General features: G+C 35.9%; 2 protein-coding genes across 3 annotated transcripts; one reads left to right on the forward strand and one right to left on the reverse strand.

Annotated features, from left to right (window-relative positions):
* Positions 1 to 13,155, reverse strand: rnf169 (ring finger protein 169). The gene is made up of 6 exons (XM_007236780.4): positions 12,672 to 13,155; positions 6,656 to 6,729; positions 5,412 to 5,501; positions 4,565 to 4,674; positions 4,324 to 4,423; positions 1 to 4,022 (listed from the first exon to the last, which is right to left on the reverse strand). The coding sequence occupies exons 1-6, from the start codon at positions 13,138 to 13,140 to the stop codon at positions 2,838 to 2,840; spliced, it is 2,028 nt and encodes a 675-aa protein (XP_007236842.4). The 5' UTR covers positions 13,141 to 13,155; the 3' UTR covers positions 1 to 2,837.
* Positions 12,885 to 27,297, forward strand: lipt2 (lipoyl(octanoyl) transferase 2). 2 transcript variants are annotated; one of them, XM_015602313.3, is made up of 3 exons: positions 12,885 to 12,965; positions 26,326 to 26,816; positions 26,916 to 27,297. In XM_015602313.3, the coding sequence occupies exons 2-3, from the start codon at positions 26,372 to 26,374 to the stop codon at positions 27,167 to 27,169; spliced, it is 699 nt and encodes a 232-aa protein (XP_015457799.3). In that variant the 5' UTR covers positions 12,885 to 12,965; positions 26,326 to 26,371; the 3' UTR covers positions 27,170 to 27,297. The 2 variants fall into 2 exon arrangements, with proteins under 2 accessions (XP_015457799.3, XP_007236839.3); XM_007236777.4 differs by lacking the exon at positions 12,885 to 12,965 and adding an exon at positions 24,338 to 24,595.
* The last annotated feature ends 587 nt before the right edge of the window (positions 27,298 to 27,884 follow it).

The raw sequence follows: 27,884 nt of genomic DNA on the forward strand, positions 1-27,884 counted from the left end.
TAAGTAAACAATTTTTTATTTAATATTTATCTATTATTTATTCATATTAGATGAATAAAATTGTCAGAAAGAGTCTCTTGGTTTACCTCAAGAATCCATTTGCATCAGTTTAATTGAAACCAATTGTGGATACTAATCATTGTGTGAAAATACATTGTGAAAAGAAATTAAACTTCAGCTGAGCTGTATAACTAATGAACAATACTGAACTACAGTTTGTCAAAACAGCCACATTTTTCAGATTCTCAAAAATCTTAACAACAGTAATGCATCAGTTTGATCAGAGGCTGAATTTACTTTTACTACTAGTAAAATAATGCAGTTATGATCTTTTTTAACACATTAAAATTAAATTCTACAAAACAAACAAAAGAGAGGAAAAATAAATTCTGTACTGATATGCTACATTTCATTTTGGCTTGTAATTTAGAAATAAAACACTGCAGGTTTACAGTGTTGAGCTGAACAATCCTGTGGCTTAAACTGCCCTATTATTAAAATATTGTTTAAAAATAATACAACAATGGGTGCATTTGGTCCCATTATTTACATGATTTTCAAAGCATACACAAATCTGACACATTCTCTGAATGTAATCTAACACACAATGCCAAACATATCAAATACTTCACACATTCAAAGCCAGACCATGCCCAGCTGATCCTTCACATCCCGCGAATTCTGTGTCTTTAACAGTATTGTTCTGAACTTATTACACAGTACCTACTGGAGATCTGAGATGCACAGTTTGTGTAGACAAAGCTTACAAATAAATTGTTCTGAAATGATGGTGGGTGAGGCAGAAAAGGCATAAACGTGGTTGGATGGTCTAAATCACTGGCAAGATCACCAATTTTGGCACATTTATTAGACATTATTAGTACATGTCTCCTGTCAGAACAGTCTACAGTGATGGACACTCTTCAAAATAAAGGTACTTCAATGGGTCCTTTGATCAATCTCATAGAAGAACTAACTTTGGTTTCATATAGAAGCAACAGTTAATGCTGAAGTTATATTCTGCTATCTCTTGACTTTCTGAATGTCAGTGCATGTTGAGAGCATATGTTTTTGCTATATCTGTATCATACAGAACAAATTTTAGTATAATTATGTATGCAATTATTTGTCAGATAAAAACAAAATAACCGCTAGTTGCCCCAGACTAAAAACATTGTAAGATTAATTTAATCACAGAAAAAACACTTTTGGTTCCATAAAAAAACAATTTTGGTAAATCACTTGAAGATTCTTTACATTTACAAAGATCTTTTTGGAGCGTTCTTTATGATACCAAAAGTGGTTTGTGTGGGACATTGCTTAAAAAACCCTGTGAAGTAACTTTTTTTTAAGAGCATATTGTATGCAAAGTATATACGCCTGTTCATTTATAGTGCAAGTGTTTCATTTAGCAGTAAAATTCAAGGATAAAGGCTTGCTGAGTACACCAAAACCCTTTTATGATATGCACTCTTTCCTAAATAGTCATCTGTAGTGAAGAATACTTAAAACACAAGGGAAATAAAAAAAGAAAAATAACAGAGAAGCATCTCACACATGTGCAAACCTAATGCACAACATGGGGTCAAGTCCACAAGTTGATTAATTTCCAAAAAAAATTATATTTAAAAAAAAAAAAAAAAAAAAAAAAAAAAAAAAAAATCTCAAAGCAACAGAACATGTTTTAACTGAGCTACTGAGTTGGGTAATGTACTGTATATAAAGCTTTTATAGTGCCATCCCAATTAGAGTGAAAGCACTGCATATGTCTGTTGGCCAGAAATTCAAGTTGCTCTCATTGACATCATACATACTGAGCACATAAGAAGTATGTTTTAATACAAAAAGAAATAGAGCTAATTGCTATTAAAATTACAATGGATTTACAGCATTTCCATATTAGTGCTTTTCTGGATTTTAACAAAATAAAATTAGATTTATAGCAGTAACTTGTTACATAAAGATTGCATAAAGATAGGCTATTTCACATATTTTTTTTCAAAGAGCTTAATAATTCAAAATAACAGTCCCTTGATTGATGTGGTTGGGGGTCATTTTAGACAGGAAGTCTTAACTCTTTCAGCAAACTGAGCATAGAAAAGCAAAATTCAATGACACTGACATGCCACATGTCATGGGACAGGAATCAGTAATGTCCCATGACTTTTGCCACGGCCCATGGAATCTAAGAAGCACTGCACTGATCTGAAAGATATACTTGAGGGATCTTCTGCATTGAATGTGGATGTGATTTCGGCCAGACTCACTTGTCTGTTTACACAGACGATTTAGATTAGATGCTGCCGCTTCTGCTTCCACTGTGTGCTGTCTACGATGTCTATTTATAGCACACTCGATACTGTGGATCGAGGAATATTAAATGTCTGCACAGTTTTGGAAATAAAAAACATCCCATCCATCATGCAAGCACCACCAGGCCTTACTCAGATAAGCGTGCTGGCCACAGTTTATCCCCACTCACAAGGTAACACCTCACAACTTGTCTGTAACTTGCATAAAGTGTGGGTATTCTTAAGCCGTATTCTGAGGTAACACTTCATAATCAATTTATCCCAATTTAATCTCATGACTTTAGGCATGTCAGTGCATGTTCAAGGGAAAATATATCTGCTGTAACTGTATCATACAACAGAGCCATTTTTAGCACAACTATGTGGGAATTATTTTTTTTTAACATGCAATTTTTTGTGAGGTAAAATAACAAAATAACTGCTATAGTTGTCCCCAGACTAAAACCATTCTAAGATGTGTCAACATTATCTGCCCCACAAACAGCATAAGTCTTGCTCAATTTGCTTTTGTTCTTGATTTGAGACTCACAACTGAAAGTGTTTGAGTCTTCCAGAAATTCTTCCTGATCTGCGTGGATTTCGCACTGCTCTACTGCCCGTGGAGGCCCAGGAGCGCAGAGAGTACTTATCAGAACTCGTCTTATGTCTTTCGATCATCTGGCATTCTTTGTCATATTGTCTTTGCAGCTTTAGCGCCAGTTCTCTGTCTTTTCGCTCCTGATGCATCTGTGCAACCGTGTAGAAATGTCTGTCTCCTTGCTGAGGTTCACAAGGATCACAGCTTTCTGTCCTGGATATTTTTATTTTCCCAGTCAGTTCTAAATGTTTGGTTTTCTGGCTCCTCTTCTTGCCCCTTCTTGAGGTAGGTCTGTTGGGTACACAACTCTTGACTGTGGGCTCAGTCTCATTCAAGTCCTGAAGGTCCTCAGTACCCTGATTACAATGACTTACTCCAGCATGTTTTCCACTTACAGGTGATTTAAAGACTTCACCCTGTGCTTTACAAGCATTGTGTGACTTGTGAACGTCAGAACTATCTAGTGTTATCAATGCAGGCACTGCATTTGCTGTCACTGATTGTGTCTCTCCTTCTCTGCTACACTGATCAAAAATCAATCGTCTCTTATTACTCAACTTCTCTTTCTTCTTTCCATGAACAACGGTATTTTGATTGCAGGCAAGTTGCTGACCTTGCCTGTCCTTTTCAACTGGAACACAGTTGCAGGATTTGCCCTCAGTCTCTTCTCCTGAACTTTGCTTGACTGTTAGATCATCTGCCACTGGGCTGGTGATGGTACCTTTGGATGTCACCCGGATGCACTGGCGATCAACCTCAATCTGCTTCCACTTCTGAAGGATGGTAGGGCTGGCCTCATAGCTGGTGGTTTTCTGGAGGCTTTGGGTCAGGTTCCTTGGAGTGGACTTGACTATAGTGGGCTCCATTAGCCGCCCGTCTGGCAACCTCTTTGGTGGGGTGCACGGGGAGCAGACGATGGGCTTGAAGTGGTTCAGCTCCTCAGAGATGCTGTCATTGCTCTCAGGGCTAATGGATCTCTCTGGTTTACTGTGAGGCACTAGCGAGGTAGGAGGAGAGGCCAATATGGCACGCCAGTGATGCCTCTTATCAAGTGGGAGAACAGGGGCCGAGAAGGAACGACTGTTCTCAGAGGACAGGAGGATTCCAGCGTTGAAACTGTGAGTTACACCAGCCTAGAACAAAAACAAACAGCATGTGGTATTAATGGCTACATATATTTTAGACTGCATGAATTATCAAAAATCTATAAAGTTACTTTGCAGCACAGAGGAGCGTCCACTGAGTGCCAAATACCAAAGTAACAAAGTTTAAAAACACTGAAAACTGTAAAGTGCAAATGAAAAGATGCTTATTCTAAAACTTTTCTTAGAAGACAAACAAATTGATAAAACAGTGTTTCTCATTGGGTTGTTATAAGGCCTAGGCTGCGCCAATGTCAATGGGATCTCAGCTGAACACACTATTATGTCATACCTTCTCTGGTACAGAAATGTGGGATTGTGCTCTGTTTTTTCCTCTGCCTTCCTCAGAGTCAGTACAACTTCTACTTCTCTGAACGACACTGTTCTGAAAACTGCAAAAAGGTGGAGAGACAGAGTAAGGATATACAAAAACAAACAAACAAACAATATACCACAACACTAATCAAAGGTACTTGCAAAGAACAGTGGATTTGAAGTGGATTTCTGATTACGAAGTAAAGGTGTGTCAGTACCTTCTGTTGGATGCCGGAGAAAGCCTTGTTTTCCGCACAAATGCAGATACATGCCTGGTCCTCATCCCTATAGGCTCTTTATTCTCAGAGTCTGACAGAACTCCAAATGACTGAAAAAATTAATAAATAAATAAACAAGATGATGGCATCCTGTTTTGTTTAAAGTTTAAATTTGTTACACTGCAAAATCAATACAGGTTTATTAATTAATCTACTAAACATATTTTTGTTTGGGCAAGAAGTATTCCTTGACAAATGCTGAATTGTCTATTACTTATTGAATTATGCAACATTTCATGACCATTTTAGAAGATAATATAACTTAAAAATAAGTAAGAAAATTAATCTTATGCTACTCTCTTACAATCTCTCTAACAATGTGGTATTTATCTTCTAAGCACAAATCTCTTCAGAGACAATATATCATCATCAAACTTGACTTTTACACATGTATAAAACTCAGTACATAAAATAAGAGGTTCTGCAGATGTTCGAACATGCTGTTACTAGCAGCAGCTATTGCTGCAAGATGAAATAACCTAACCCCTGTCAAACAGTTAAAAAATAAATAAATCCAGTGATTCTTGGCAGAGCACAGTGTTCTTGTTTTGTGTACACCAGAGTACGGGTGGAGTGTTCCTACTGTCAAACTGGACTGTCCTAAATGAAATGCTTGATAGGACTGCACTAACTAGAAAAGCAACCGTACATTAACTTAAACACGTCTAATAGTAATAGAAATGCTGTGCTGTGAAGGAAATGCCCAATCTCTGTACACTAAAGAGAGTTGATTTTTTTCTTACTTAATCACAAAGAAACAAGTAAAAAGAAAATGAGTAAAACATACAGAATCATGACAGTATAGCAGTCCACATTCTTCTTTTCTGTGATGAGGCATTTTTTTCTTTCTCTCCTCAGTTTCCTCTTCCACAGCCACCTAGAAACATGATCCAACAAATCAGATTAATTTAATGTACTAAAACACTATTAACCCCTATTTAATGCACTAGAACACAAACCTTTTTATCCAGAGAGATTTATACATTTGCATTTCTGGATACTAAAAAAAATAATCTAATGTATCCCTAGCTAGTAGTGGTCATTAGAATAATATAAATAACTTATTTATTTACTTTTATGGTATCTGTTTCTATGTGCAGTAATCTCAAGCTCTGTTTTTAAGTCAACATTTTGTAGACTAAACTACTATTTATTTTACATTAAATTATTATTAAAACTTAAATACATTTTCATCTGGACCATTTCTGTTGGTCTATTAATCGTGACAGTTTTGTGTGATAGAAACAATACAAAACTACAGCTGGTTTAACAATAGAATCATGTCAAGCATCCATGTCAGCTCCCCTTTAAAGCACAACACACTAAACAGTTTTCATGTTTGAGGCTAAAAGAACACTGCAAATTACTGGACAATAAGAAAAATGCTTAATGTACAATTAATGTTTAATCTAATGTATGTAATTCACTCTCTCTTCCCTTTAATTAATCATTTCAAGTATGCAGGTATTGTTTTATGCATTAGTTATTTTGCAATATAAGCAATATAAGCACACCATTAATACACTAATGCCTCCTACTGGGCATCATTTTAACTGCAGTAACACAAATAGTCTTACAAATATGTTCTATTATGACAAGTAAACACCATTGACATTAGCATCAACATAACGGCCATGAACCAATGGGAAATGTGTGAGCTTTACTCATTAAGAGTTGCACTGCTCAAACATAAGGTACACCTGAAATATCACCCTTTTTATCAGACAATTCAATTCATTACAGCTAACAGCCCAGGTTAATACATTTACTTCAATCATTCAACTCAAAACACCCCAAAAAGATTATCTTACACAAGTGAAGTGAGTGTGTTAATCAACTATAAATATTAGAGTTCATTTCACTATTCACCAAAATATTATAGTTAGATAAACTTAATTATTGTATTATTTAATTGCACTTAGGTTTATGGTGTATCCTTTACATTGAACACTTAAAAAGGTCAAACATAAGGGGATAGGGATTGTAGGGACTGCCAGAAACAATGCTTGAATTAATATTTTGGAAACTGACCTTAATTTTTTGTTTTTCATACTCCTGCCGCACTTCTCCAGCCTTATATATTTGTGTAGGTGAACGAAAAACATCTGTAGGAGAGAGAAAAAAAAATTAAAAAGACAACATTGACCATCAAGAACCCAAGCCAAATTTATTAACCAAAAAAAAAAGAAAAGTGAACAGGACTGCTGGCACAGTAATCAACTAATACAGAACAAAACTATTTAGAAACATGACAAACTGATAAAGGTTGAAAATATATGGATACAAGTAATATGTGGTTCTGACACCAGCAGAGCTGGCTTGCATATAAACATAAAATGCTCATTCATCCAGTCTCCCTTAATCAAACCAGAAAAAAGAACCATCTGAAAACAAACAGACCAGAGGTGATGTGGTCATTTTATTTAATAATGCATGCCAAATTTGACATGTCTATATTTTAAGAGAAAGACAGCACCTTCTGTTGGTTACGCATGTACTTTATGATTGATGGATTTTGGGAATCTGTTTTTATGTAAATTTCATAACCTGGCAACTATGATGCTGATTCTTAATAGTTTTGGTAATTTTAATTATAATGTCTATATATATGTTTAAACGTTGAACAGTTTACCACAATCAGAGCCAAAATAAATTACTCCCTGACACCAATGTGATAAACTGTGCCTTTTAGTGAACTCTTAATTTTCCGCTCCCCTAACTTTTTATCTAGGTCATATTTTGGGTTTTCAACTCAATAATATTAACTTTTGCCAAAGGATCAACTTAGTACAAGGCTCTCTCTCGCTCTCTCTCTATTCATCTATCTATCTATCTCTCCCTTTTCCACCACTGCATGAAAACACCAGTAATCCACCTCCACCCAGCTGCATGTACAGGCTCAGTATGTAATTTTTCTTGATTGCAGGTGGTGGTCGAGTAGAAGTTGGTTGTGACACAATTCTCTAGTTAGCATCAGGCCCATATTTAGAAATCTGTCAATGCTGGATATTCTATGACAGAAAAAAGTTTCAATATTTCACACTGTGGAATCCAAGGTCATCTAAACCTGACATATTTTGTCAATGTTTATAATATAAAAGCCACTAGATTGTTAGAATTAAAAGTTTGATGAGTCTGGTGTGAGCTAGAGAGTATCCCACACAGTGTTATCAGCCATTTGTGTTGATGCAATCTAGGCAAGAAAAGTGACAGCAAGCAGTCATGTGTGCCATATGTTAGCTAGGATTTTTTCCAAACAGATTTCCACAGTCTTGCTTGTTTTCTGCAAGGAATACTTTTACGTGGCAGTAATTTTCAGATTTTAAACTTTTCTTTAACTGAAATACAAGGAGGTTATATTTGTAGCGTGTTTAATATAAAAGCTGTAGATAATGTTGAATGCTGCTTACTATTCTAAATTCTTACAAAAAAAATAACAATCGCCTATGCTATTTTATATAAGAACAAAAATTATAATCGAGAATCGATTATATTTTTAAGGAATATCAAGTTTAATTATATTTTTTCACTAGTGATAGTAGCAGGTACATTTTGCAAGCTACAATACAAGTCAAAAACCAAAATTTTTACTAATAAACTCAACTAACATTTTAACATTTAAGTTTTAATAGGTTAAGCTCCATTTAAGCTACAGATATATATAACACAATAGAAAAAAATATATAAAGTTAAAGTTTTTTACTGGAAATACATATCTGGAAAAAAAGATCCCTTAAAGATTGAGTTTTTTTGTTTTAGATTTTACCAAATTTAAAAACTGCTGAAGCTGAACTGCTTAAATTTTTTGCACCAGGAGTGACAAAGTTATCCAGAAGCAGTGTGTAAAACTGGTGGAGGAGAACTGTGAATAAACAACAGAGCAAATCCACCAAATATTGATTTCTGAACTAGAGGCCGACCGATCGATCGGCCAGCCGATTTAATCGGCCGATTTTTGTTATTTTTTTATCAATCGGCATCGGCCGATTTTCTTATTTGGCCGCGCCGATTTTAATCCGGCACATCTGCGGGCAGCTACTTGGAACGCAGCGCAAGGTTTCAAGAGTGAGCAAGACTTTCAACGGGTAAGGCATCCATTTTTACAATCCAGTGTCCCAAAGTCTATATTTTCTCTCATGATTAGTAATCTGTGATGTTGCTTCATTTACTGAAAAAGAATAGAATTTCAACTGCATCGGTGTTGTAGCATTTCTCTCCAAACGAAACTATGCTTAGCGTTGATGGCAGGAGTGCATTTGGAATGCGCCCTGACTATGCAAGGCAAGCCCTATCTATAAGCTCTAGTATAAAATAACTGACGTCTCTTCTTCAGAAACGAAAATCTAAGTAAATAAAATCAAATTAACACTTGATATTTTCAGTATTTAAATTATTTTTAGACGAAATGAAAGGGCAGGACTAAAACTGTTTAAGGATATTCGCAGCATCAGCTGCGCTGAAATAATAATTACTGGTTAGTCAGGATTATTAGAGGACTGTACTTCTCCTTATATATAAACAGTGTTGGGCACGTTACTTTGAAAAAGTAATTAGTTATAGTTACTCGTTACTTCTCCAAAAAAGTAACTGAGTTACTAAGGGAGTTACTCCACTATAAAAGTAATTAGTTACCAGTAAAAGTAACTATCGCGTTACTTTTTATTATTCGCCCGTCAAAAAAAGGAAATCAATTATGCATTTACTATTATTATTAGAAAAATAACAAAAAATAACAAACGAAAATAAACCCAAAATGTTGACAAAAATATAATCTAACGAATTTCAAAAAAATAAAACGAAATTCTCCACACAACCAAAGAAAATTACTAAAACTTGTAATACTGAAAAAAGCGGAAAAACGCGTCTGGTGATGAAATTTAACAAACCAAGCCACACTCAAAAGAAATATGTATATATAAAACAAAATAATGGACAAAAACAACAATTTAATGCCCGTTAAAATGGTATTAATATAACAGCTTCACCAAAAGAGAATAGAGCTTAGATCATGCCCAAAAAATCCGACCCAGCCGGAGCCCGTGCACATTCTGCCCAAGCCCGAACCATAAACTGTCATTATGAGCCTGACCCGATCCGCCCCATAAACTGTCTGTTTTCGGGCTGATTGAATGAGCGAAATATAATCAGAATTATGTTAATTAACACTGTAACATAGAAGCATAGAACTATTATTTAATTTAAATGATTTTTAAGAACAGCTACACACAATGCTGCAAGTCAAACGCGGAGGCGTTCACGTGCGCCCAGAGCTACGTGATTCCATTTTTCATTTTTATTATAGTTTAATTTTATTTTGTTTTTATTTTTTCTGTTCATTTTAGGGTGGGCTTGCTAGCGCGAGCGCTTTACACAAGAACTAACGGACCACGAGTGCCGCGCGCTCGGCACAACAACTCCCGCTGTACAACTCCGCTGTACAACAGCGCTTATAAATAAATTAAACACAAAAATGAGGGTATTCTATCAGTAATTTCAGTTCGTTTTAGTTAGTTTTATAAACACAAAATACAGTTCGAGATAGTTATGTTTTTCCTTTTAATTACCGTTTTTATTAGATTCAGTTAACACAAATGTTTTTCACTTTCAATTTTCGCTATTTCGTTCGCTTTAGTGAACAATAATAATTGGTTACTTAGCAACATTGTGATTATCACACCAGAGCTTTATATAAAATAAAAATAGGAGCCTGATTTCGGGTCGGTCCTCAGGTCAGGTGGGATTCGGGCATGAGAATCTAAGCTCTAAAATAGAAAGCAGCAGCACCACAAAAACCGGAGCAGCTAAAAAGAACTTGGGTTGTCCACGGCAATCACTGAATTGATTAGAGCAGCAAATCGTCACAATTGTGCCTCACTTCACCACGCCAAACCACAGGCACAGCGGCCAGAAACTCAAGTTCACCGGACAGAGGAGGGGTTAACCAGGGCAAAGCGAAATTAAAAAAAAAAGTTCATAGAGCTGCTAAAGTAACGTGCAGTAACGGGGTGTCGGAAATGGTAACGGCGTTATAGTTACAGTCATAGTAATTAGTTAGATTACTCGTTACTGAAAAAAAGTAACGGCGTTAGTTTTAACGCCGTTACTCCCAACACTGTATATAAATAAGCTTTATTGTAAACGAATTAATAAAACAAATAGTTTCTAAAATAATGGAGTTAAAATAAAACATCTCTTTTTCCTTCACTACAAACAGACATTAAATCATGCCGCCTCCTGCTGTTCTGCTGTAAAACTCACCCGTTTAAAGCGGTTTGCGCTGTTAGATATTAAATGAAACGATGAGCAGAATTTTCTGTTTTGTCGGGTTCTACTTTAGAACCCCCTCCAGACTTTTCTGATAAAAGCTCATTTTATCCTGAACCTATAAAGTCCGCGCTCTTCAGCTTTCTCAACTCATTTTCCGCTCACGCACCGAACCTCCAGTACAGCTGATGAGACGCGTTTCTCTGGCTAAGGAGCTCATTTGAAGAAGAAAAAAAAACAGATAAAGCTATATTTAAATTACAGCACCTGTCTGTTTTTGCATTATTTATAATTTTATTCTTAATTTAAACGTCACCCATTTTTGTAAAATAATAGCTGCAGCCCTAATGTGAACATTTTATAACATTGTCCTCCCATGTCCATTCGTTTTCAACTGCATGGAGTTGAAGAAGAAATGAGCTTTGCCGTTTTGGAGTAACTATCTAAAGTTGTCACATTATGGAAGTCTTCTTGCACTCTGTTAAACATATTAAAATGAATAATTAATAGACTAACAGACTGCAACAAGTCATACATTTGTTAATTAGTAGGCCCCTACAGTAAATTTTATATAATAGCCAACATAATATTTCTACTATAAACATGAATATATAGTGTATATAGAACATATGTTATATAATGAATAAAATAAAATGTTATGGATAATACAATCTAAATAAAATTAATATATTTTTTATTAACATATAGTGATATAGTAACATTAAAGTCACTATAAAATGCTAACCTTATTTTCAATAAATTGTGTGAAGTTTACAACTGTTGTTCCTCCTCTTACTAGTATGATTTTAAGCATGCCAAATAAATATAATACGATAGCATATCGGCCCTAAAAATCGGCAGGTCACATCGGCCATCGGCTGACTCTGACCACTAATGATCGGTATCGGCATCGGCCTTAGAAAAACCCATATCGGTCGGTCTCTATTCTGAACTCTTAAAACTTTATGAATATGAACTTGTTTTCTTTGCATTATCTTCGGCCTGAAAGCTCTGCATCTTTTTTTCTGCAAATAAATGCTCTAAATGACAATCTTTTTATTGGAGATTTGGGAGAAATGTTGTCTGTAGTTTATAGAAGAAAACAACAATCTTCAATTTACTCAATATAAACCAATAAATAGCAAAGAGAAACTAATAAGGAAACTGAACTGGTCTCTTAACAAAATATTTTGCTAGGAGTTTGTATCTTTGGTGTCATTTTAGGATAAAACGTCTATCATTAGTTACCTTCTACTACAGTAGCTACAGTAGTACAACAAGGTAAAGACGTGGAGTAACAGCTGGGTACATTAGCGTTATCTGACATTACAGAGAGCTGTTATTTGAGCTTTTCTACTGTTACAAACTGAGATAGGACATGTAACGCTACGTAACTATATCTCAGTGTTATTTTATGTGAAAAATGATTAAACATAACGCTAAATAACACCTGGATAAAGTAACGTTAACGTTAGTTATTTAGTTAGCGTTATTACCCAACAGTACTTGAGTTGTTTGACAGTTGAGTCTGAAGTGACAGTTATCAGGAGACATATGACACATTTAGGTTAGTAAAACTGGCTTTAGTTAACGTTAACTGAACTGAAAATTCGTCAATTAAATTCTGTCAAACCTTTAACGTTAACTAACCACAGAGTAATTTAACTGTCTAATTAACTAGGTTAGCTAGTGAGGCCAGAGGGGCCGTAACGTTAGCAAAAGCCTCTTCTGTCTGTTCTGGGGTCAGCAGTAAAGTTATATTCAGCTGTTTTCAGTAACTTACCTTCCCCCGCCGTCGCTCCGTCTCTCTGCTCTATTCTCCGCCTGCATCTCTCTGGGTAACTCTGGCGGACCTTCTCCCACAGCTCGGTGTTGACCAGGCTCTTCTCCCGGGACTGTTTACGGGCCCAGCTGGACACTCTCAGCCGGCATAAAGGGCAGCACAGAGTGCTCAACTGCACCGTCCGCCTGAAGCAGTGCAGGCAGACGGAGTGGCCGCACGGCATGGTGACGGGCTCCAGCAGGATCTCCTGGCAGACCGGACACCGCGCCTCCTCCAGAGTCAGGGACCGGGCAGGTAAGTGCAGCCCGGGCTGGCTCCTCTGCTCCAGTCCTCCAGCGGATTTGGCGCACCCTGTGGCCGCCATTTTCATTGGTATCTCACTGCTCGGTTTGAAAACAAACCCCGCCCAGTTTTTTTGCATCAGGGGAGCAGGACGAGGTTGTTTTTTTTTCCACCTGTATTCCGACATTCCCCGCCCTCTTTATCGGGATTGGCTAATATTGAACCGCATTCTTTGCTACGATTCGTTACTGGTAGCCCGCGTTTAACAGGAGCCAACGACAGCATCGGAGGCATGAACTAGTAGCCAATCGTAGCAAAGGAAGGCGGGACAAGTAAGAATACACGTAGGAAAAGAAACACGGGGTGAAGTCAGGGAACGTCAACACCAATGGCCGTTTACAGCCGCTGTAGCGTTAACTACTTTCTTTAGCTTAAAGTGTTCACTTAGAGAACAGTCTCAGTAGGCATGTTGAAGTGATTCAATTTAATTAATTTAAGTAAAAAAAAGATGATTTGAGACAGAAGCCAATTAACTAATGTAGCTAAGTTACCTATGATTTAATAGTGAATACTGAAATGTATCAAATTGGGTTGACCATTTTCAGTGCAGCAGAACAACTTAGAGGGTCTGAAAAAATAAAAAAGTAAAAAAATTAGATCAAGTATTTATTCAGGTAATAAGAAAAAAATAAGGAAAATACGTAACTTCATAAACAAAACAATAAATATTAAACGAAAAAAGCATTAGAAAAACAAACAATTAGGATGTCTATAAGAATAATCAAAATAATTCTGAATAAAAGAATAAGTGTACAGAATACATTTTAAAGCAGTCAAATAAAGAGATAAAAAGTAGCTAATATTTACATTAAAATGTTAAAGAAATGATAGAAATAAAATAAAAAAGGTAAAGCAAAAAATAAAATAAATAAAAGGACAAAATAAAAGAAATCAATGAAAAGGTAGAAGGCCAAAAGTAAAAACAGAAAATAAATAAATCGGTAAAATAAAATAAACAGACTAAAGGTGGTAATAAATCAAAAGTTTAAAATGATGAATTGTAGCATAATTTAATGAATTACTATTTTAAAGGAAAATAATCTGATTACTTTGAGTAACTTTTTGGACTACTTGTCTTTTTGAAGCCATAAATTCAAATACATACAATTTACAAATTGTACATTTGCATCAAATTGTTAGTTGCTCAATTAAAGCTGTTTGTAATGAGTTGAAGTGACAGTTTGTGTGTTTTGTTTTTTTTGGTGGAAAAAGCTCTGGATATTTGAGAGTGTATACTATGCACCACTGTGTTTGTGATACTAGAAAGAACTATGTTAGGAGTAATAAATAAATGTAATTATATGCTTTAAGTGCAGGGCTTTAATCCAGCAGAATCATGTGCAGTCTGCCCTTTTCATGTAGTTTTTGGCACTGATCTATTGATTTAAGTGAATGCAGCAGTTTGAGTGGGTTCAATTAATATTCTTACTGAGACATTTACTATAAAGAGAGTGTGGAGGAATTCTGGGAATGTTCTCCATGTTTTTAGCCATTTAGTTTATTATGCTCAGACAACTTGCAGCTGGACTGTAGCTGTGTTTGTTGTGTGCAGGAATTATAGAGCTTTGATATCTGTTAAAGTAATACTCAGCATAGCAAAGCATACCCAGATAGCAAAAGGATGTTGAATCAACTTTAATTTTTCCATTACTAATGCAGTGAATCAATGCTGATCTCCGATGTCAGAATTAATTTATTTGTGCGTATTGGTTTTATGTTAATCCAACACTGATTTATCATTAAGGTTTTATATGTATGGCTTGTATGAAGGAGAGCTCAGCGCAACCATTCAAAACTTTTAAATGAAGGATGATTTAATATCAGAATTTTAACACAAACCGATAAGGCAATGTTAAATAAAGTTATTTTCTCCATCATCAACCTTAAAAGATGTAAGGCATCCAAAAAGTAAGGTTTATTCAATATTCTTTGCTGTCAGGTTATGGTTAGATGTCATAGACAAAACATCCCTGTACTTAGAAAACAGAAAATGTGATAATTCAACAATAACTTATAATAGAAACCAATTGGAGGAACCAAAATATAATCTATTCGAGGTCAAGGACAGGTGTTGATATAATCAGCTATGATAAGAACAGATGCTACAGAGGTTTCTTTGAGTAATGTCATTTTTGGTATGTATGTTATTTGTGTGTTTAAGGAAACTTCACTTGAAACTTTGCTGCATTGACTGGCAGGATATGCAGGATTGTGGGGTCCCTTGTACTTAATGTGCATGCGATTTATGCGAGATAGAGTCTATTTTCTGTTTGCAAGGACAATTCTAGACAGTGGCAATGCATTATATGATGTATTCCTGGTACACATGTAACACTGTGACTCAAGCAATTAAATACCATGCTGGATAGTGTTCCTCGCTCACAGGAAAACACCTCACAACATACACAAGTGTGGATGTTCCCAAGTCATCCTAAAGCGACATTTCATCACTTTAGATCAAAATACATACTGCTATCCCATGACTTTTGACATGGGTCCAAAATGTCACTTCATAATGGAAACAAATGCAGTTCTTTTATAGCGTTGCTCAAAATCATTTCCACCCCCCCCCCTCTTTTTTTTTTTTTTTTTACAAAAGTTTAAGATTAGATTAAGAAACAGCGAAATATTCCATTAAATCTAGCTTAGTCCATAGATACATTGTCTACTTTAAAAAGGGTCAGGTGGTGAGTCAGATCTATACACACTTCACAGAGATATTTTTTACACTCTAAATTTACAGGCTAAACAATCAAACACAGCCTCCCAGAAGCACAGTTCACAATCTGGCAGTAGCGTAGAGGCTAGACTCAGCACTGCATAAAGAAAATCAAGCATACCTGTTATTTCTTTAATCACAGTGTTAATATTTAATGTGACCTGCACTGCAGTTATATTTTCTATATTTCACCACAGTTGGTTCCGACCCTGCAATGTGATTGACTGAAATGCGTTCTATGAGTGCCATTATCATCTAGTAATGTACTGTAACTGAAGCTCTCCATGTATTACTCTGCCACAGACAGGTAATCTAGCAACGATGCAGCGCTTACAAACCAAACAGCTACAAACAGAGCAGTAATGGAACTATACCAAGAGTATATAACCAAACAGATTGTATTTTCTCTTCCCCTTTAACTCAAAATCTTTCAATAAAGAGTGATAATGGAACTGTGGCATAATCGCAATAATAATGCCTACGACTGCAGCATAGTAGTGCCAATATTACTCATTATAGCACGAATCTCAAATGTATTATTGCTTAAATGCACATGAATTTGGCATTACAAAAGTTTTTATATTTAAATAATATCAAATCATAATGTCTTTGTTTCTTGTTTCAAGAAGTCATTAAAATATATATTTTTTAACGTAACTGCCCATTAAACCTTTGGTATGTTTTCCATCGATTCTGATCTTTTTTGGCATATGTGTCAATGAATAGGAGTCATGGTGGGAAAATTAATTATGTTAATTAAATTACATTAGCCTCCATTAAAAGTTGGCATTTTCAAATAAGGAATTATTTCTGCTTTCACAACAATATGATGATAAATATGCTGACATGCCAAAAGTCATGGCATATCAGTATTTAAATAATCATAAAGTGTTACCTAAGAGAATGGTTTGGAAATACCCAAACCTGTATAAGCTGTGAGGTGTTATCTTGTGAGTAATGCTGAATACTGACCAATGTGCTCATGGCAAGACATTGTGAATTGTTGGTGATAAAGTCTTGAGTGAATATGAATAAATCATTTTCTTCATTTTGTTTACATTTTTTATTAGTTCAGACGTGTTGGTCACATCAAAACTGTACTTAATAAGCCTCATTCTTTATTTTGTATCCATGAGGATAAACATAGCATAAACCACAGATTACAGTATATTCTTATATAATGATGCAGTTGAGTTACATAACAGCACTGAACAATAGAGATGACCTGTTGCAGATGGACACTAATAGGTTATAAGCTGTGATGTAATGCTGAAATTATCACAGTGTTTTGATGTACTCCAGTCTTCAGAGAATAATATGGGACACACAGCAACTGAAAAAAAAAATAGATTAACATGATGAGTGTGGGAAATGTATAAAGAATTGAAATACAATTAAATATTCCTTGTATAAAGATGTTTCTCTGCTGTAAAAAGAGGAAAAATCTAAACCTACATAAATCCCTTTGCGCAACCAAAAGGTCCAAAGGGCAGCTCTGCAGGCAGACAGACTGGACGACAAACTCCGCTGTAGTTTGTACAGCCCCATGGAAACACCACTGCATTTCCTGTACCTGCCATCAGAAAACAATGGTTTTATTCAATATAGAAAAAGACAAATGTATTCAATTAGTTTTACCACATACACACTCTTAAAAATACAAAAGCAGTGGCTCATATCATACCACTTTGGTTCTTAATGCACTTAAAAGGTCCCTAACTAGTTTTAAAGCTTAATAAACTAAAGCTTGTCCTTCTATGGCATCACTCAAAGTTAGAAAAGGTCCAGCCCATTCCCTTCCCCTATACTTTACTAACCCACTCGTTTCCATTTAACTACACAAAAATCCCACACCTAATAATTAAGGTTGCTGTAACCTTTTATGATCCAATCAGCACCAATTAACCATAATGAGAACATAAGAAGATCCTAAATCTAAAGCACCTTGATTATTAAGACTGTATGTCCATGGAAGGACAACATACAGTATTTCGTTTACACATCTAGCATATTCACTGGTCAATCAGCTAGCTTACCATCTTACATAAAATATGTTTTCCTTAGTAAAGAAGCAATTTATCCACCTTGCCCATTAAATATCAGCTTAGACCACCAAAACCAGTTTCCAGCAAAACCTGGTTTTAAACTCAATTTTTTCAGGGTTATTCAAAAAATGTTCAGATTTTTTTTTAAGTTTCAAGTTGTAAATTATCTATTATCCAGAGACGCTGTTACTCTAACACAAATTATGTTTCTAACAATAGTAACACCAAAGAATGTGCATAATTAAATGTGACACAAAGCAGTTCATATGAGATAAAGGGTCAATAAGTGGCAAATAGACCAGCTATGCAGTTTTAGGATTTCAGTAAACACTTACCTGCAATGACCAGCATGATCAAAAGACACAGAAGTATCATTCTTTGATGGATCATCATTGCTGCTGGCTATCCTTCAGATCTGTTTGAAGCACTGACTGCTGAGCAGCTACATTCTTACCTCTGAAAAGGTGGAGCGAACTTAATATGAACACATTCCAGCACTCCAAATGGAGTCCATTCACTCAGAAATTGAATTAGACGTTACTGAAATTGAAATGAATGGTTCTGATTGTGCATAATGCTGTTTAGTCTCTTCATGGGTTTTGCTTTGGGATGAGGAGAGTCATGGGACATCCTGGACTGAGAAAGCAGAGCAGATTAGTTCTGGTATAAACGGTCAGCTTAGGACTTTTTTTAAACGTATTGTTTAATGAGGATCGAATAATATATTCACACTAGCAGAAGCCAGGTTAACATATAAATAAATAAAGATTTGCATTGATATTCACATACACTCCACAATAATTAAATAAAAGAAAAGAGGACATAAGAGTGGTATTACACACAGTTCAGTTACATATTATTCTTAAAGAATTATTAACATTGCTGGACACCATCACTTAATATAGAGTATCTCTATATCACTGAGAAAATATCAAGAGTGTGCAGATCTGTCCTCAAAGCTAAAAGTGGCTACTTAGAAAAAAGCTAAGTAGCCTCTCTAGTAGCCACTACAAAAAAGCTTATAGCTTTAATATCTTCAATAATAAATTTACCATGTTAAAAGAAAACTAATTGGATGAGACTGGTACTGTGTAATAATAGAAAAGAAAGTACAAAAAAGTGAAAATGGCTTGTACTGGGCCCTTTTCCAGTTCCAGTTTTATCAATTTATAATACATACACCTTGGGTGTGGAAGGGGGAAGAAATGAATGAAAAGAAAGGAAAAAAGTCAATTGTCGCTGTGCAATGAAATACAAGTATCTCCAAAACAGCAACTTTACAGGAGAGAGATAAAACCTTCTTAACTTTCAGTGAAAATCAATGTAAAAATACTTTATTTCAGGTGATTTTAAAGTATTTCTATTGGTCAATTCATCAATAATTTTGGCACAGGGTAAGGGTCAGTTTGTCTGTTCAAATTATATAGTAAACTAAAATTCGACAAAAAATGAGCAACGAAATACATAAATATGATTTCAGGTAGATTTTGGACCCACCACAACAACCCAACCAGGAGGAAGTGGACCAGATGAACTTTAGTACAGTACTTTATGTTGGTTCAGTACTTTATGTTAGTTTAAAGCAGTTTCTTAACCCTGATCACTGTCCTAAAATTGTGTGTTTTCCACCGAATCCAACTGATTAGCTAATAAACAATAATTTATTGAGCTTACCTGTTAAAATCCCTTAGCCCCCTATGAACAATAAATCAATCACTATCCAGTAGCGTATTAAACGCATCATACCATCACTTACTTTACTAAGTGCCATTCGAGCAGAGAAAGCTCTAAAATATGCAGAACAGTGGGAATATGCAGTAGAATATGCGGGAACAGGGTTGAGAAACACTGCTGTAAACTGGCTTCTGTTCATTTGTAGTTCACAGTAAGACCACATGTCCTGAGAAAATAGAGGGATTCCAGGCAAATTCAAATGTTTTTTTTCTGGATTTTTTTTTTACTATTATTGTAGGTTTTGAGCAACTATACAGCAACTTAGTGTGACAATGTTTAAACAAGTTTGTGAAAAGTAAAAAGAGAAAGAAAATGATGCAAAAGTAGTTAATTTTAATAGGTGAGTTGTGCATGTTGCCAAATTAACTTAATTGAATAATTCAGGGTTAGAGTTAGGGTCTGTTACAGTTTGTTTTCATGTATTGTGGTGTAATATATTGTTTAGAATGGGTAGAAAAGATGGATAAACTAGAAAGAGAGGAAATGTGGAGAGAACTGAAATGAACTGAGCTGATCGGGACTGAACTGATCAAAAGAAAGAACAGGTTAAAAGAAGCAAGACTTTGCATTCAGGATATATGAGTAATTATTAAAGAGTATTAATAGTGTAGGCCCCTTAGGACTAACAATTATTAATATTTATTTTAATAATTTGTTTCAGCGTGTCATAAAAGGTAAAAAAAACAATTTAGAAACAAGTGAATTGTTAACATTAATACATTGTTAAATGAAATCCATTGTTAATGTACTGTTTTGCATACTTTATTGAGGAATGGATTCACTGATGGAATATATCTGGTCCTTTAGTAAAAGCTCATGATACTACAGGGTTTGGGTTATCTAACGTTTGTATTAACTTCTTCCAAAAATCTCTATGAAACGTAAGGTTACATTATTTTAATAAGAAAATCACCATCATATGAAATACTTTTAGTCAAAAAATAAAAAAACACAGGACCCAACACTACTGAGTTTTTTTAACAAAGGGGTAAATGTAAATATACAAGTATACAACAGAATTCTAAAAAAGTGAGATCTCCCTCCCCAACCAATATTATTTACCTTAAGTGCTTCAAAAACATATTTATATGATGTTTCAAACCAAATAATATCAGTAAATAAAGACTCAAAAGTGTCCACAGTAAAAGTGTGACACTACCTGCTTTGCTCAAACTAAAGCTAGGTATGGTGTGCGCACTACTTTATATAGTTTTTATATTGCTTGCACATTTTTACTAAGTAGTTATTTTGCGCTAAACATTTTTATTTATTTAGACTAAAAAGTTTACATTTTTGTATATAGTTTTCTTTGTGTGTCCTGATTAAAATACTGAAAGTCATAGGCTGCTCTGAGTGTCAAGGTTTTAGTATCTACATGTATCCTAGAGGTGTGATTATTGATTATCAAGAGAAATAACTCCGCCTAATGCTGTTTCTCCATGTATTTTGTCAAAGTAATAATTAATAAACCATGTAATGAACTCAAATCATCAATATTCTTATGCTTTCAACTCATAAACACTCTAGTCTAACCATTTTTGAAAAAGATATCTTAGGTGTGAATATATTTAAAGTCTATACATTCAAAAATAAGTAAAAAAAAAAAAAAACAGGCACTTGGTAATTTTTTTTACCAAAACATGATCAGATCCAGGAAAATATAAAAATTCTGCTTCCGTTTACATTTTAAATTATTATATTTTTGAGCAGCTGTATGTCTTCTGGAGTAAAAGAGATCAGGGCATGTGTCTGTCTGATATCATTACTGTGCTATAAGACCTAAAAAATGAACTGAAAAAAAAACAAAGGAAAGACACACCAAAACCTAGAGTTCAAAGGGTTAATGTTGTCTTTCGGGATATATATATATGTGTATAAATATATATGCATGTATATATGTATGCTACATATTCTGTGTGTGTGTGTGTGTCACAACAATACTACTACTACTACTACTCCTTATAATAATAATAATAATAATAATAATAATAATAATAATAATAACAATATTAACAAATAAGCATAAGCTCAATTAAATACTAAGTATTGGTTTAAGTACTGAAACCAATTTAACAAACTCAAAACTGAATAATAACCAGTCAGTTGCAGTGCGTCAGTGCAGCAGAGCAGCAGTTCGTCAGTGCAGCAGAACAGCAGTTCGTCAGTGCAGCAGAGCAGCAGTACGTTGTTAACATGGACTTTGACATGTTAAAACTGAGAATGATGGAGGAGCGAGAGGAGTGGAGGGTTAGAGAGAAGACGTTGCTTACATACATAGCAAAGCAGGACATCCAGCTATCAGAAGCTAAAAAGGCCTTTGAGTATGAGAAAGCCATGAACAAGGAGAAAGAAACGAGGACCAAAAAGACCTTCCAGGAAGAGCTGAAGAGAGTAGGGCTGTTTATAAAGGTGGCTCGGTGGTTTAAAAAGCTGAGAAAAGCCTCTGAAATAGGCCGAAAGGAACAGCGGAGTGAATCCATGAAGAAGATGAAAAAAAAGGAGCTGCTGCAGAAGTTTATAGAGCTGGATCAGAAGTTTCAAGAGCAGGTGCAGAACGTTGAGGTACAGGTTCAGAAAGCTGCGGAGCTGGAGGAGATTCGTATGGAGCTGGAGCAGGAGATTATGGAGCAGGAGAAGAAGAGGGCTGATGATCTGAAGAAGTTTAAGGAGCTGAAGCAGAGGTTTAAGGAGCAGGAGAAGAAGATTGAGGAGCTGAAACAGAAGGCCGAGCTGTTAAAGGAGCGCCCTTGCAAGAAAACAGACAGTAAAACCCACCTGATTAGACATGAATGTGAAAGAAGCTATCTCCACAGACTGTTTGACTAATGCAATTATAAAACAACAGTAGCAGACAGAGGGGGGAAAGGCAGCAAGCAAATAGAGGAGGGAAGCTCAACAGGCAGAGGAGGAGAGGCAGCAAACAGACAGGGAGGGGCAGCAGACGCAAAAGAAAACAAAACTCGAGAGCAGGGTGGTATAAAACAAGTTATTAAATAAAGAGATGTTTAAGTTAATCCATTCCTGGTGTTATTCTGTTATTCTGCACTGTGGGGTCACGGTGGCCACGCCCCTATCTCCAGGGCCGCCTTCACAATGGTTATATAAAGGATGAGAGAGGAGCAGGGTAGTCAGGGTAAGGTTGACCACTAAATCAATTAATAATAAAATAAAATAAACAATCCCCAAAAATATACCCAGCCCAGCTCCAACCAATGGAGAGAAGGAGAGAGAGAGAGCAGGGCATGGACGAAATTTAGATTTTAGAAGATTTTAGACACAGCAAGAAATGGCAGCCAGTGGATGAGCTTGTGGGTGGTCTAAAGGGAAACGTAACCGTAACTGTTTTTTGAAAAAGCCCCCCAAATTACGTCTGTGGAGCATGGTATTATAACAATACAGTGGCTGAGAAGTGCAAAATAAATTAACATAATGAAGGAAAATTATTTTAGCTAGCTTAACTAATTAGCTAGAAGCTTAATGTAGTGGATAGCCAGAGTTTAGTACATACCTGTCAAGTTTTAGATTTAAAAATAAGGGATAATTTCCTCCGTCCGCTTAAAGTCGTCCCACCAGCCCAACGAAGATTTAGTATTCCTTACATTTTAAGACAGGTTTACAAGAAATCTAAAATAACCACATGTGAACCACTTACACACTAAAATTAGATTATTAGAATCTGATATGCCTTTGCGCTCCGCGAAACCAGCAAGCTGATTGGCTGTTTCTCCTGAAAGGCGGGACTTTCTCCTTGAACCGGCACCACGATTGGTTAACAGACACAGATCGGTCAGTGCCCTGTCTCCTCAATAATAAAGTTTTTTAAATTTTAATATAATACGGGAAATTTACGGGAAAATACTAATGCGGGAGGACGGCGGGAAAGAGGAGTAAAATACGGTAGTTTCCCGGCCAAAACGGGAGACTTGACAGGTATGTGATTAACGGACATTATTAGTATTATTATTGTTGTTGTTAAATATCTATATCAGTTCTACTCTGCCATTTTGTGCTCTTGGCCTCTAATACAGTAGGGCAGGGATGTCCAAACTTTTTTTGTTGGGGGCCAGAAGGAGAAATATATTTGAAGTCACGGGCCACACTCTGTAATAAAACAAATTATGAAATATACCACTTTAAATAATACTTTTTACTGATTATTTCATTTACACACCATTTTACTTGACTAACTGCCTTTATCTTTGACAGTGTTGTGTAAACTAAGATTTTTCAAATTGATGTTTAATTTCATGATGTCTCTTAATATTAAACTCCTTAATTACAGCAACTTTTAGACTCTTTAGCCCGTTTTTTGCACTAGAAATGCGCACCCTCTCCGCTTTTAGACGCTTTTACCCCGATTTTCTTCGCTAGAAATGCGCACCCTCTCCGCTTTTAGATTCTTTTGCCCCGTTTTTCTGCGCTAGAAATGCGCACCCTCTCCGACTCTTTGGCCTGTTTCTGACACCTAGCGTTTAAACTTTGATTCTCACATTATAAAAACCTGCTTAACAGCGGGCCAACTTTCCTTCTATTTCTAAAATACCTCGCGGGCCTCTCCAAAAGAGGAAACGGGCCGCAAATGGCCCGCGGGCCGTAGTTTGGACACCCCTGCAGTAGGGAAAACTCTCTCCAGGCCAGCAGATGGAGCACTGTGATCACCCAATCCCTGTCAGAGTACACGAAGGTAAAAAACCCAAGATACTTCAGAAAGAAGACTGTACAGCCTTTTTTAAATAAACTTTAAATATGCTCAGTTTATTCACTGCTTAAATCACACACAGACAAGGAGCATTCATCTTACATGATTTAATGCTTATTTTAAAGTGTCATTTATTTAAAAAACACGGCCAACTCAAGATTACAAGTCGTTTCGTTTCGTCTGTTTTGGTTAATCTTGTCTTTTTGATAAACTCTTGGGGCAACATGGCCGCCCGCTGTTACCCTCATACTGTACACACACTTTAAACTGAGCACCAGAGACAGCAGACAGTAGAGACAGTGTGTGCTGGCTACTGGAAACAGTGTGACAGGAGAGTCATTTATTCATTTATTTTTCAGAGGAAACCCGCGTTTGATGTAAACAGGTACTGTAATGGAAAATAAAGTCTATATTGATATTAATTGCCTTTATGTAAACATGCACTGATGTATAATGATAGTGAGTAGGCTGACCAGCTTAGCTCTTGACAAGTAACTTATAGAATATGTTTTGTTGAGTAATGCTTACCATAACGTACACGACTTTAAAAAGACTTAATATACTAAAGTAGGACACCCTCTCACTTCTAAAGACTATTCACAGACTTTTTAGTCACAGGCTAGGATTTTGCAAAGACTGGAGGTGACTAATCTGAGATTATTTCCCATACAATTCATATTACATATTATGTGACAAATAATGTGTATATCAATACTGTGATTTATCAGAGGCTCACAACTTTTGTCCCCATCAACAGTTATTTTTTCTGCCACACTGTTGATGTTTTTAATAGAATACATTGTATATAACTCCACCTATAAGCTTTTTCTTGAATATAGTGAAAAAAAAAGCCTATAGGCAGAGTTGAACACAAAATGTATTCTATTAAATAATGTCAAGTAAAAAATAGCAAAATAAAAGAAGTCACACACTCTTATATTTTGTTGGACTACCTTTAGCTTTGATTAAAGCATGCCTTTGCTGTGGCACACTTCTGCAATGTCAAAAGATTTATTTCTCCCCAGAGTTGCATTAAGTTTTTCCCATAGTTTCATCCCAAGGATTCTCAATGGTGTTAAGGTCTGGACTCTGTGGTGAACAATCCATGTGTGAAAATTATATCTAATTCTCCCTGAACCTTGCACTTTTTTACATTTCGAGCACCATGAATCCTGGCATTGTCAATTCAGTATATTCATGTAGTCAGCTGACCTTATTCTTTGGTCACTTACTGTTGCTGAACCTAGACCTGACCATCTGCAGCAACCCAAGATCATCACACTGCCCCCACAGACCTGTACGGTAGACACTAGGCATAAATGGTGCATCACTTTAGCACTTTACATCTCTTTTTACCCTGAAGAGCCATCACTCTGGAACAGGGTAAACCTGGACTCATCAGACCACATGACCTTCTTCCATCTCTCCAGAGTCCAATGTATGGTGCATGCTAATAATTTATTAATTTGACCTTTCTAAAAAGAGCAACATCTTTTTCACGACCACAGGATAGGTATTTTCACATGGTTGTTTAACAAAGCAGAAGCTACTCACTGCATCAGTTCGGGTTAAATAACTTGTCGCCAGCTGAAATATGATCACCCATGCAGTAATTATCCAATGTGAGGCATAATGTGACCTGTTTGCTTAGTTAAATCCAGGTTGTGACCTTTTTTTTAACTAAGTAGTTTATACTACTGTATTTTAACAGATTTAAACATTCAGTAAAACTTCTGTCTATTGTGTAAACAACAGACTTACAAGATTAGTATAATAAAATTATATATAAATTTCCCTTTGAGGTTTATAGTAGATAGCAAAACATATACAAAACAGACCGTATAGCACTGTTATCACAGATTTGTGGAAATGGAATTTTTTTTTTGCATTTAAAACCAATAATATTTTAACATTCTGACATTATTATTGTGTATGATATGATGTGGCAGATCACTACTGTGCAGTATCACGTATAATCTTTATAGTAAAGCACAGCCAGTAGTAAGAACATTGTTTAAACCTTTTCAGATGCATGTGTGTATTCATCTCTGTCTGTCTTTTAAGTATTTTTTTTTTTAATATCATGTTTTTACTGTAAGTTTTTTTTTTCTGCAGGCAAGACCATGCAAACCTGAGAGCCTTTCGATTCTCCAAAATCAAGATGTCACTTGGGAAGACTCCAGTCAGTGTTGTGAATCTGGGGAGGGTTGCTTACCGCAGTGCTCTACAGATACAGCAGCACTATATCAGACAGCATTTTGATTCTTCTAACCCGACTCCGAACACCCTGCTGCTCTGTGAGCACTCTCCTGTTTACACTGTTGGGATTAGGCGAGTTCAGTACCCCGCTGAAGAGGAGCAGAGACTGAAAGATCTGGGTGCGGACTTCTTCCGCACAAACCGAGGAGGCCTGATAACTTTCCACGGGCCAGGGCAGCTGGTCTGTTACCCCATTCTTAACCTGGGCTGCTTTAAGAAGAGTGTGAGGTGGTATGTGTGTGAAATAGAGAAGACAGTGATTAACATGTGCAGCAAGTTTGGGATCAAAGCCTCCACGTCTCCGGACACCGGAGTCTGGGTTGGAAATAACAAAATATGTGCTATTGGTAATTACTTTGATTTATTTTATTTTTTTCTCTCCATTATTTTAAAATATTAAGTTTCCAGCAATATTGTAACTGTTTACTACTTGCATGTATTTTCAGGCATCCACTGTGGGAGATATGTGACATCTCATGGATTGGCTCTGAACTGCAACACTGATTTGAGCTGGTTTGAGAACATTGTGCCCTGTGGGATTGTGGGAAAAGGAGTCACTTCGCTCAGTCGAGAGCTTGGTCGTGATGTCACGACTGAAGAGGCCGCACCAGTGTTACTCAAGGCTTTTAGTGAACAGTTCAACTGCTGTCTGGTAAAAGCTGATAACTCCTGTGAGCAGACCCAACAGACTTTAAACTGATATAAATGTAAATCAGCGACTATTTAATTGTGGATTGCAACACTAATTCTGCATATTGGTCTGCTTGTAGGTTACACTGCAGATTCTTTGCTATAATAAAAGGTTAAATTAAGAGTCATTGAACCTCAGATTGTGTGGCTGTGTCTACAATGGCTTCCAGTAGTAATCATATCATACACAGCTGACACTGATAAGTGAAATACATAGTCACAATTTTGGGCAGCACTCTATGGAATTTTTTCCCTTTACTATATTTGGATTTCTATTATAAAACAAGTATTCAGAAAGCTATTTTGGTAAATTAGCTTTTTAATGTAGTCCTGTTAGATTTGAAAGAGGTCCCATGAAATGTTTAGTATGACTGGTTTTGTTCCAAAATATATGTCTTAAAAAATCTGCATTGTAAATTAATACGTAAGTCATACTAACTATGAGATAAAACATGGATTTATTTATTAAACATTTTTTCTTTTTAAATAGTCACCTGGAATGGCTTTCACTAAACTGCTGTGGCTTGTCAGGAGTTAATTACTTGAGTTTCTTGCCTCTTAATGTGTTTGAGAGCATCAGTTGTAAAGTTGTGAAGAGGTCGAGATTGTACCAATGAAGTGTGGAGCTACTTTGTGCCTAAATAACAGTGGAAAAAGCGATTTATCTGCAGGTGCAAGGCATGCCCCCTACTATCCATTCTGAAAGCCTGTTTGGGCAAAGCTGT

The sequence above is a fragment of the Astyanax mexicanus genome, chromosome 18 (assembly GCF_023375975.1).
Source record: "Astyanax mexicanus isolate ESR-SI-001 chromosome 18, AstMex3_surface, whole genome shotgun sequence".
Taxonomy (NCBI): domain Eukaryota; kingdom Metazoa; phylum Chordata; class Actinopteri; order Characiformes; family Acestrorhamphidae; genus Astyanax; species Astyanax mexicanus.

Excerpts from the sequence above, each read along its gene's own strand:
- rnf169 (XM_007236780.4), bottom strand. The coding sequence starts at position 13,140 with ATGTCGGAATACAGGTGGAAAAAAAAACAACCTCGTCCTGCTCCCCTG. Across the intron at positions 5,502-6,655 it reads ATGAAAAACAAAAAATTAAG|GTGGCTGTGGAAGAGGAAAC; the intron begins GTCAGTTTCCAA and ends TCATGTTTCTAG. Across the intron at positions 4,424-4,564 it reads TCTCCGGCATCCAACAGAAG|TTTTCAGAACAGTGTCGTTC; the intron begins GTACTGACACAC and ends ACCTTTTTGCAG.
- lipt2 (XM_015602313.3), top strand. The coding sequence starts at position 26,372 with ATGTCACTTGGGAAGACTCCAGTCAGTGTTGTGAATCTGGGGAGGGTT. Across the intron at positions 26,817-26,915 it reads TAACAAAATATGTGCTATTG|GCATCCACTGTGGGAGATAT; the intron begins GTAATTACTTTG and ends ATGTATTTTCAG.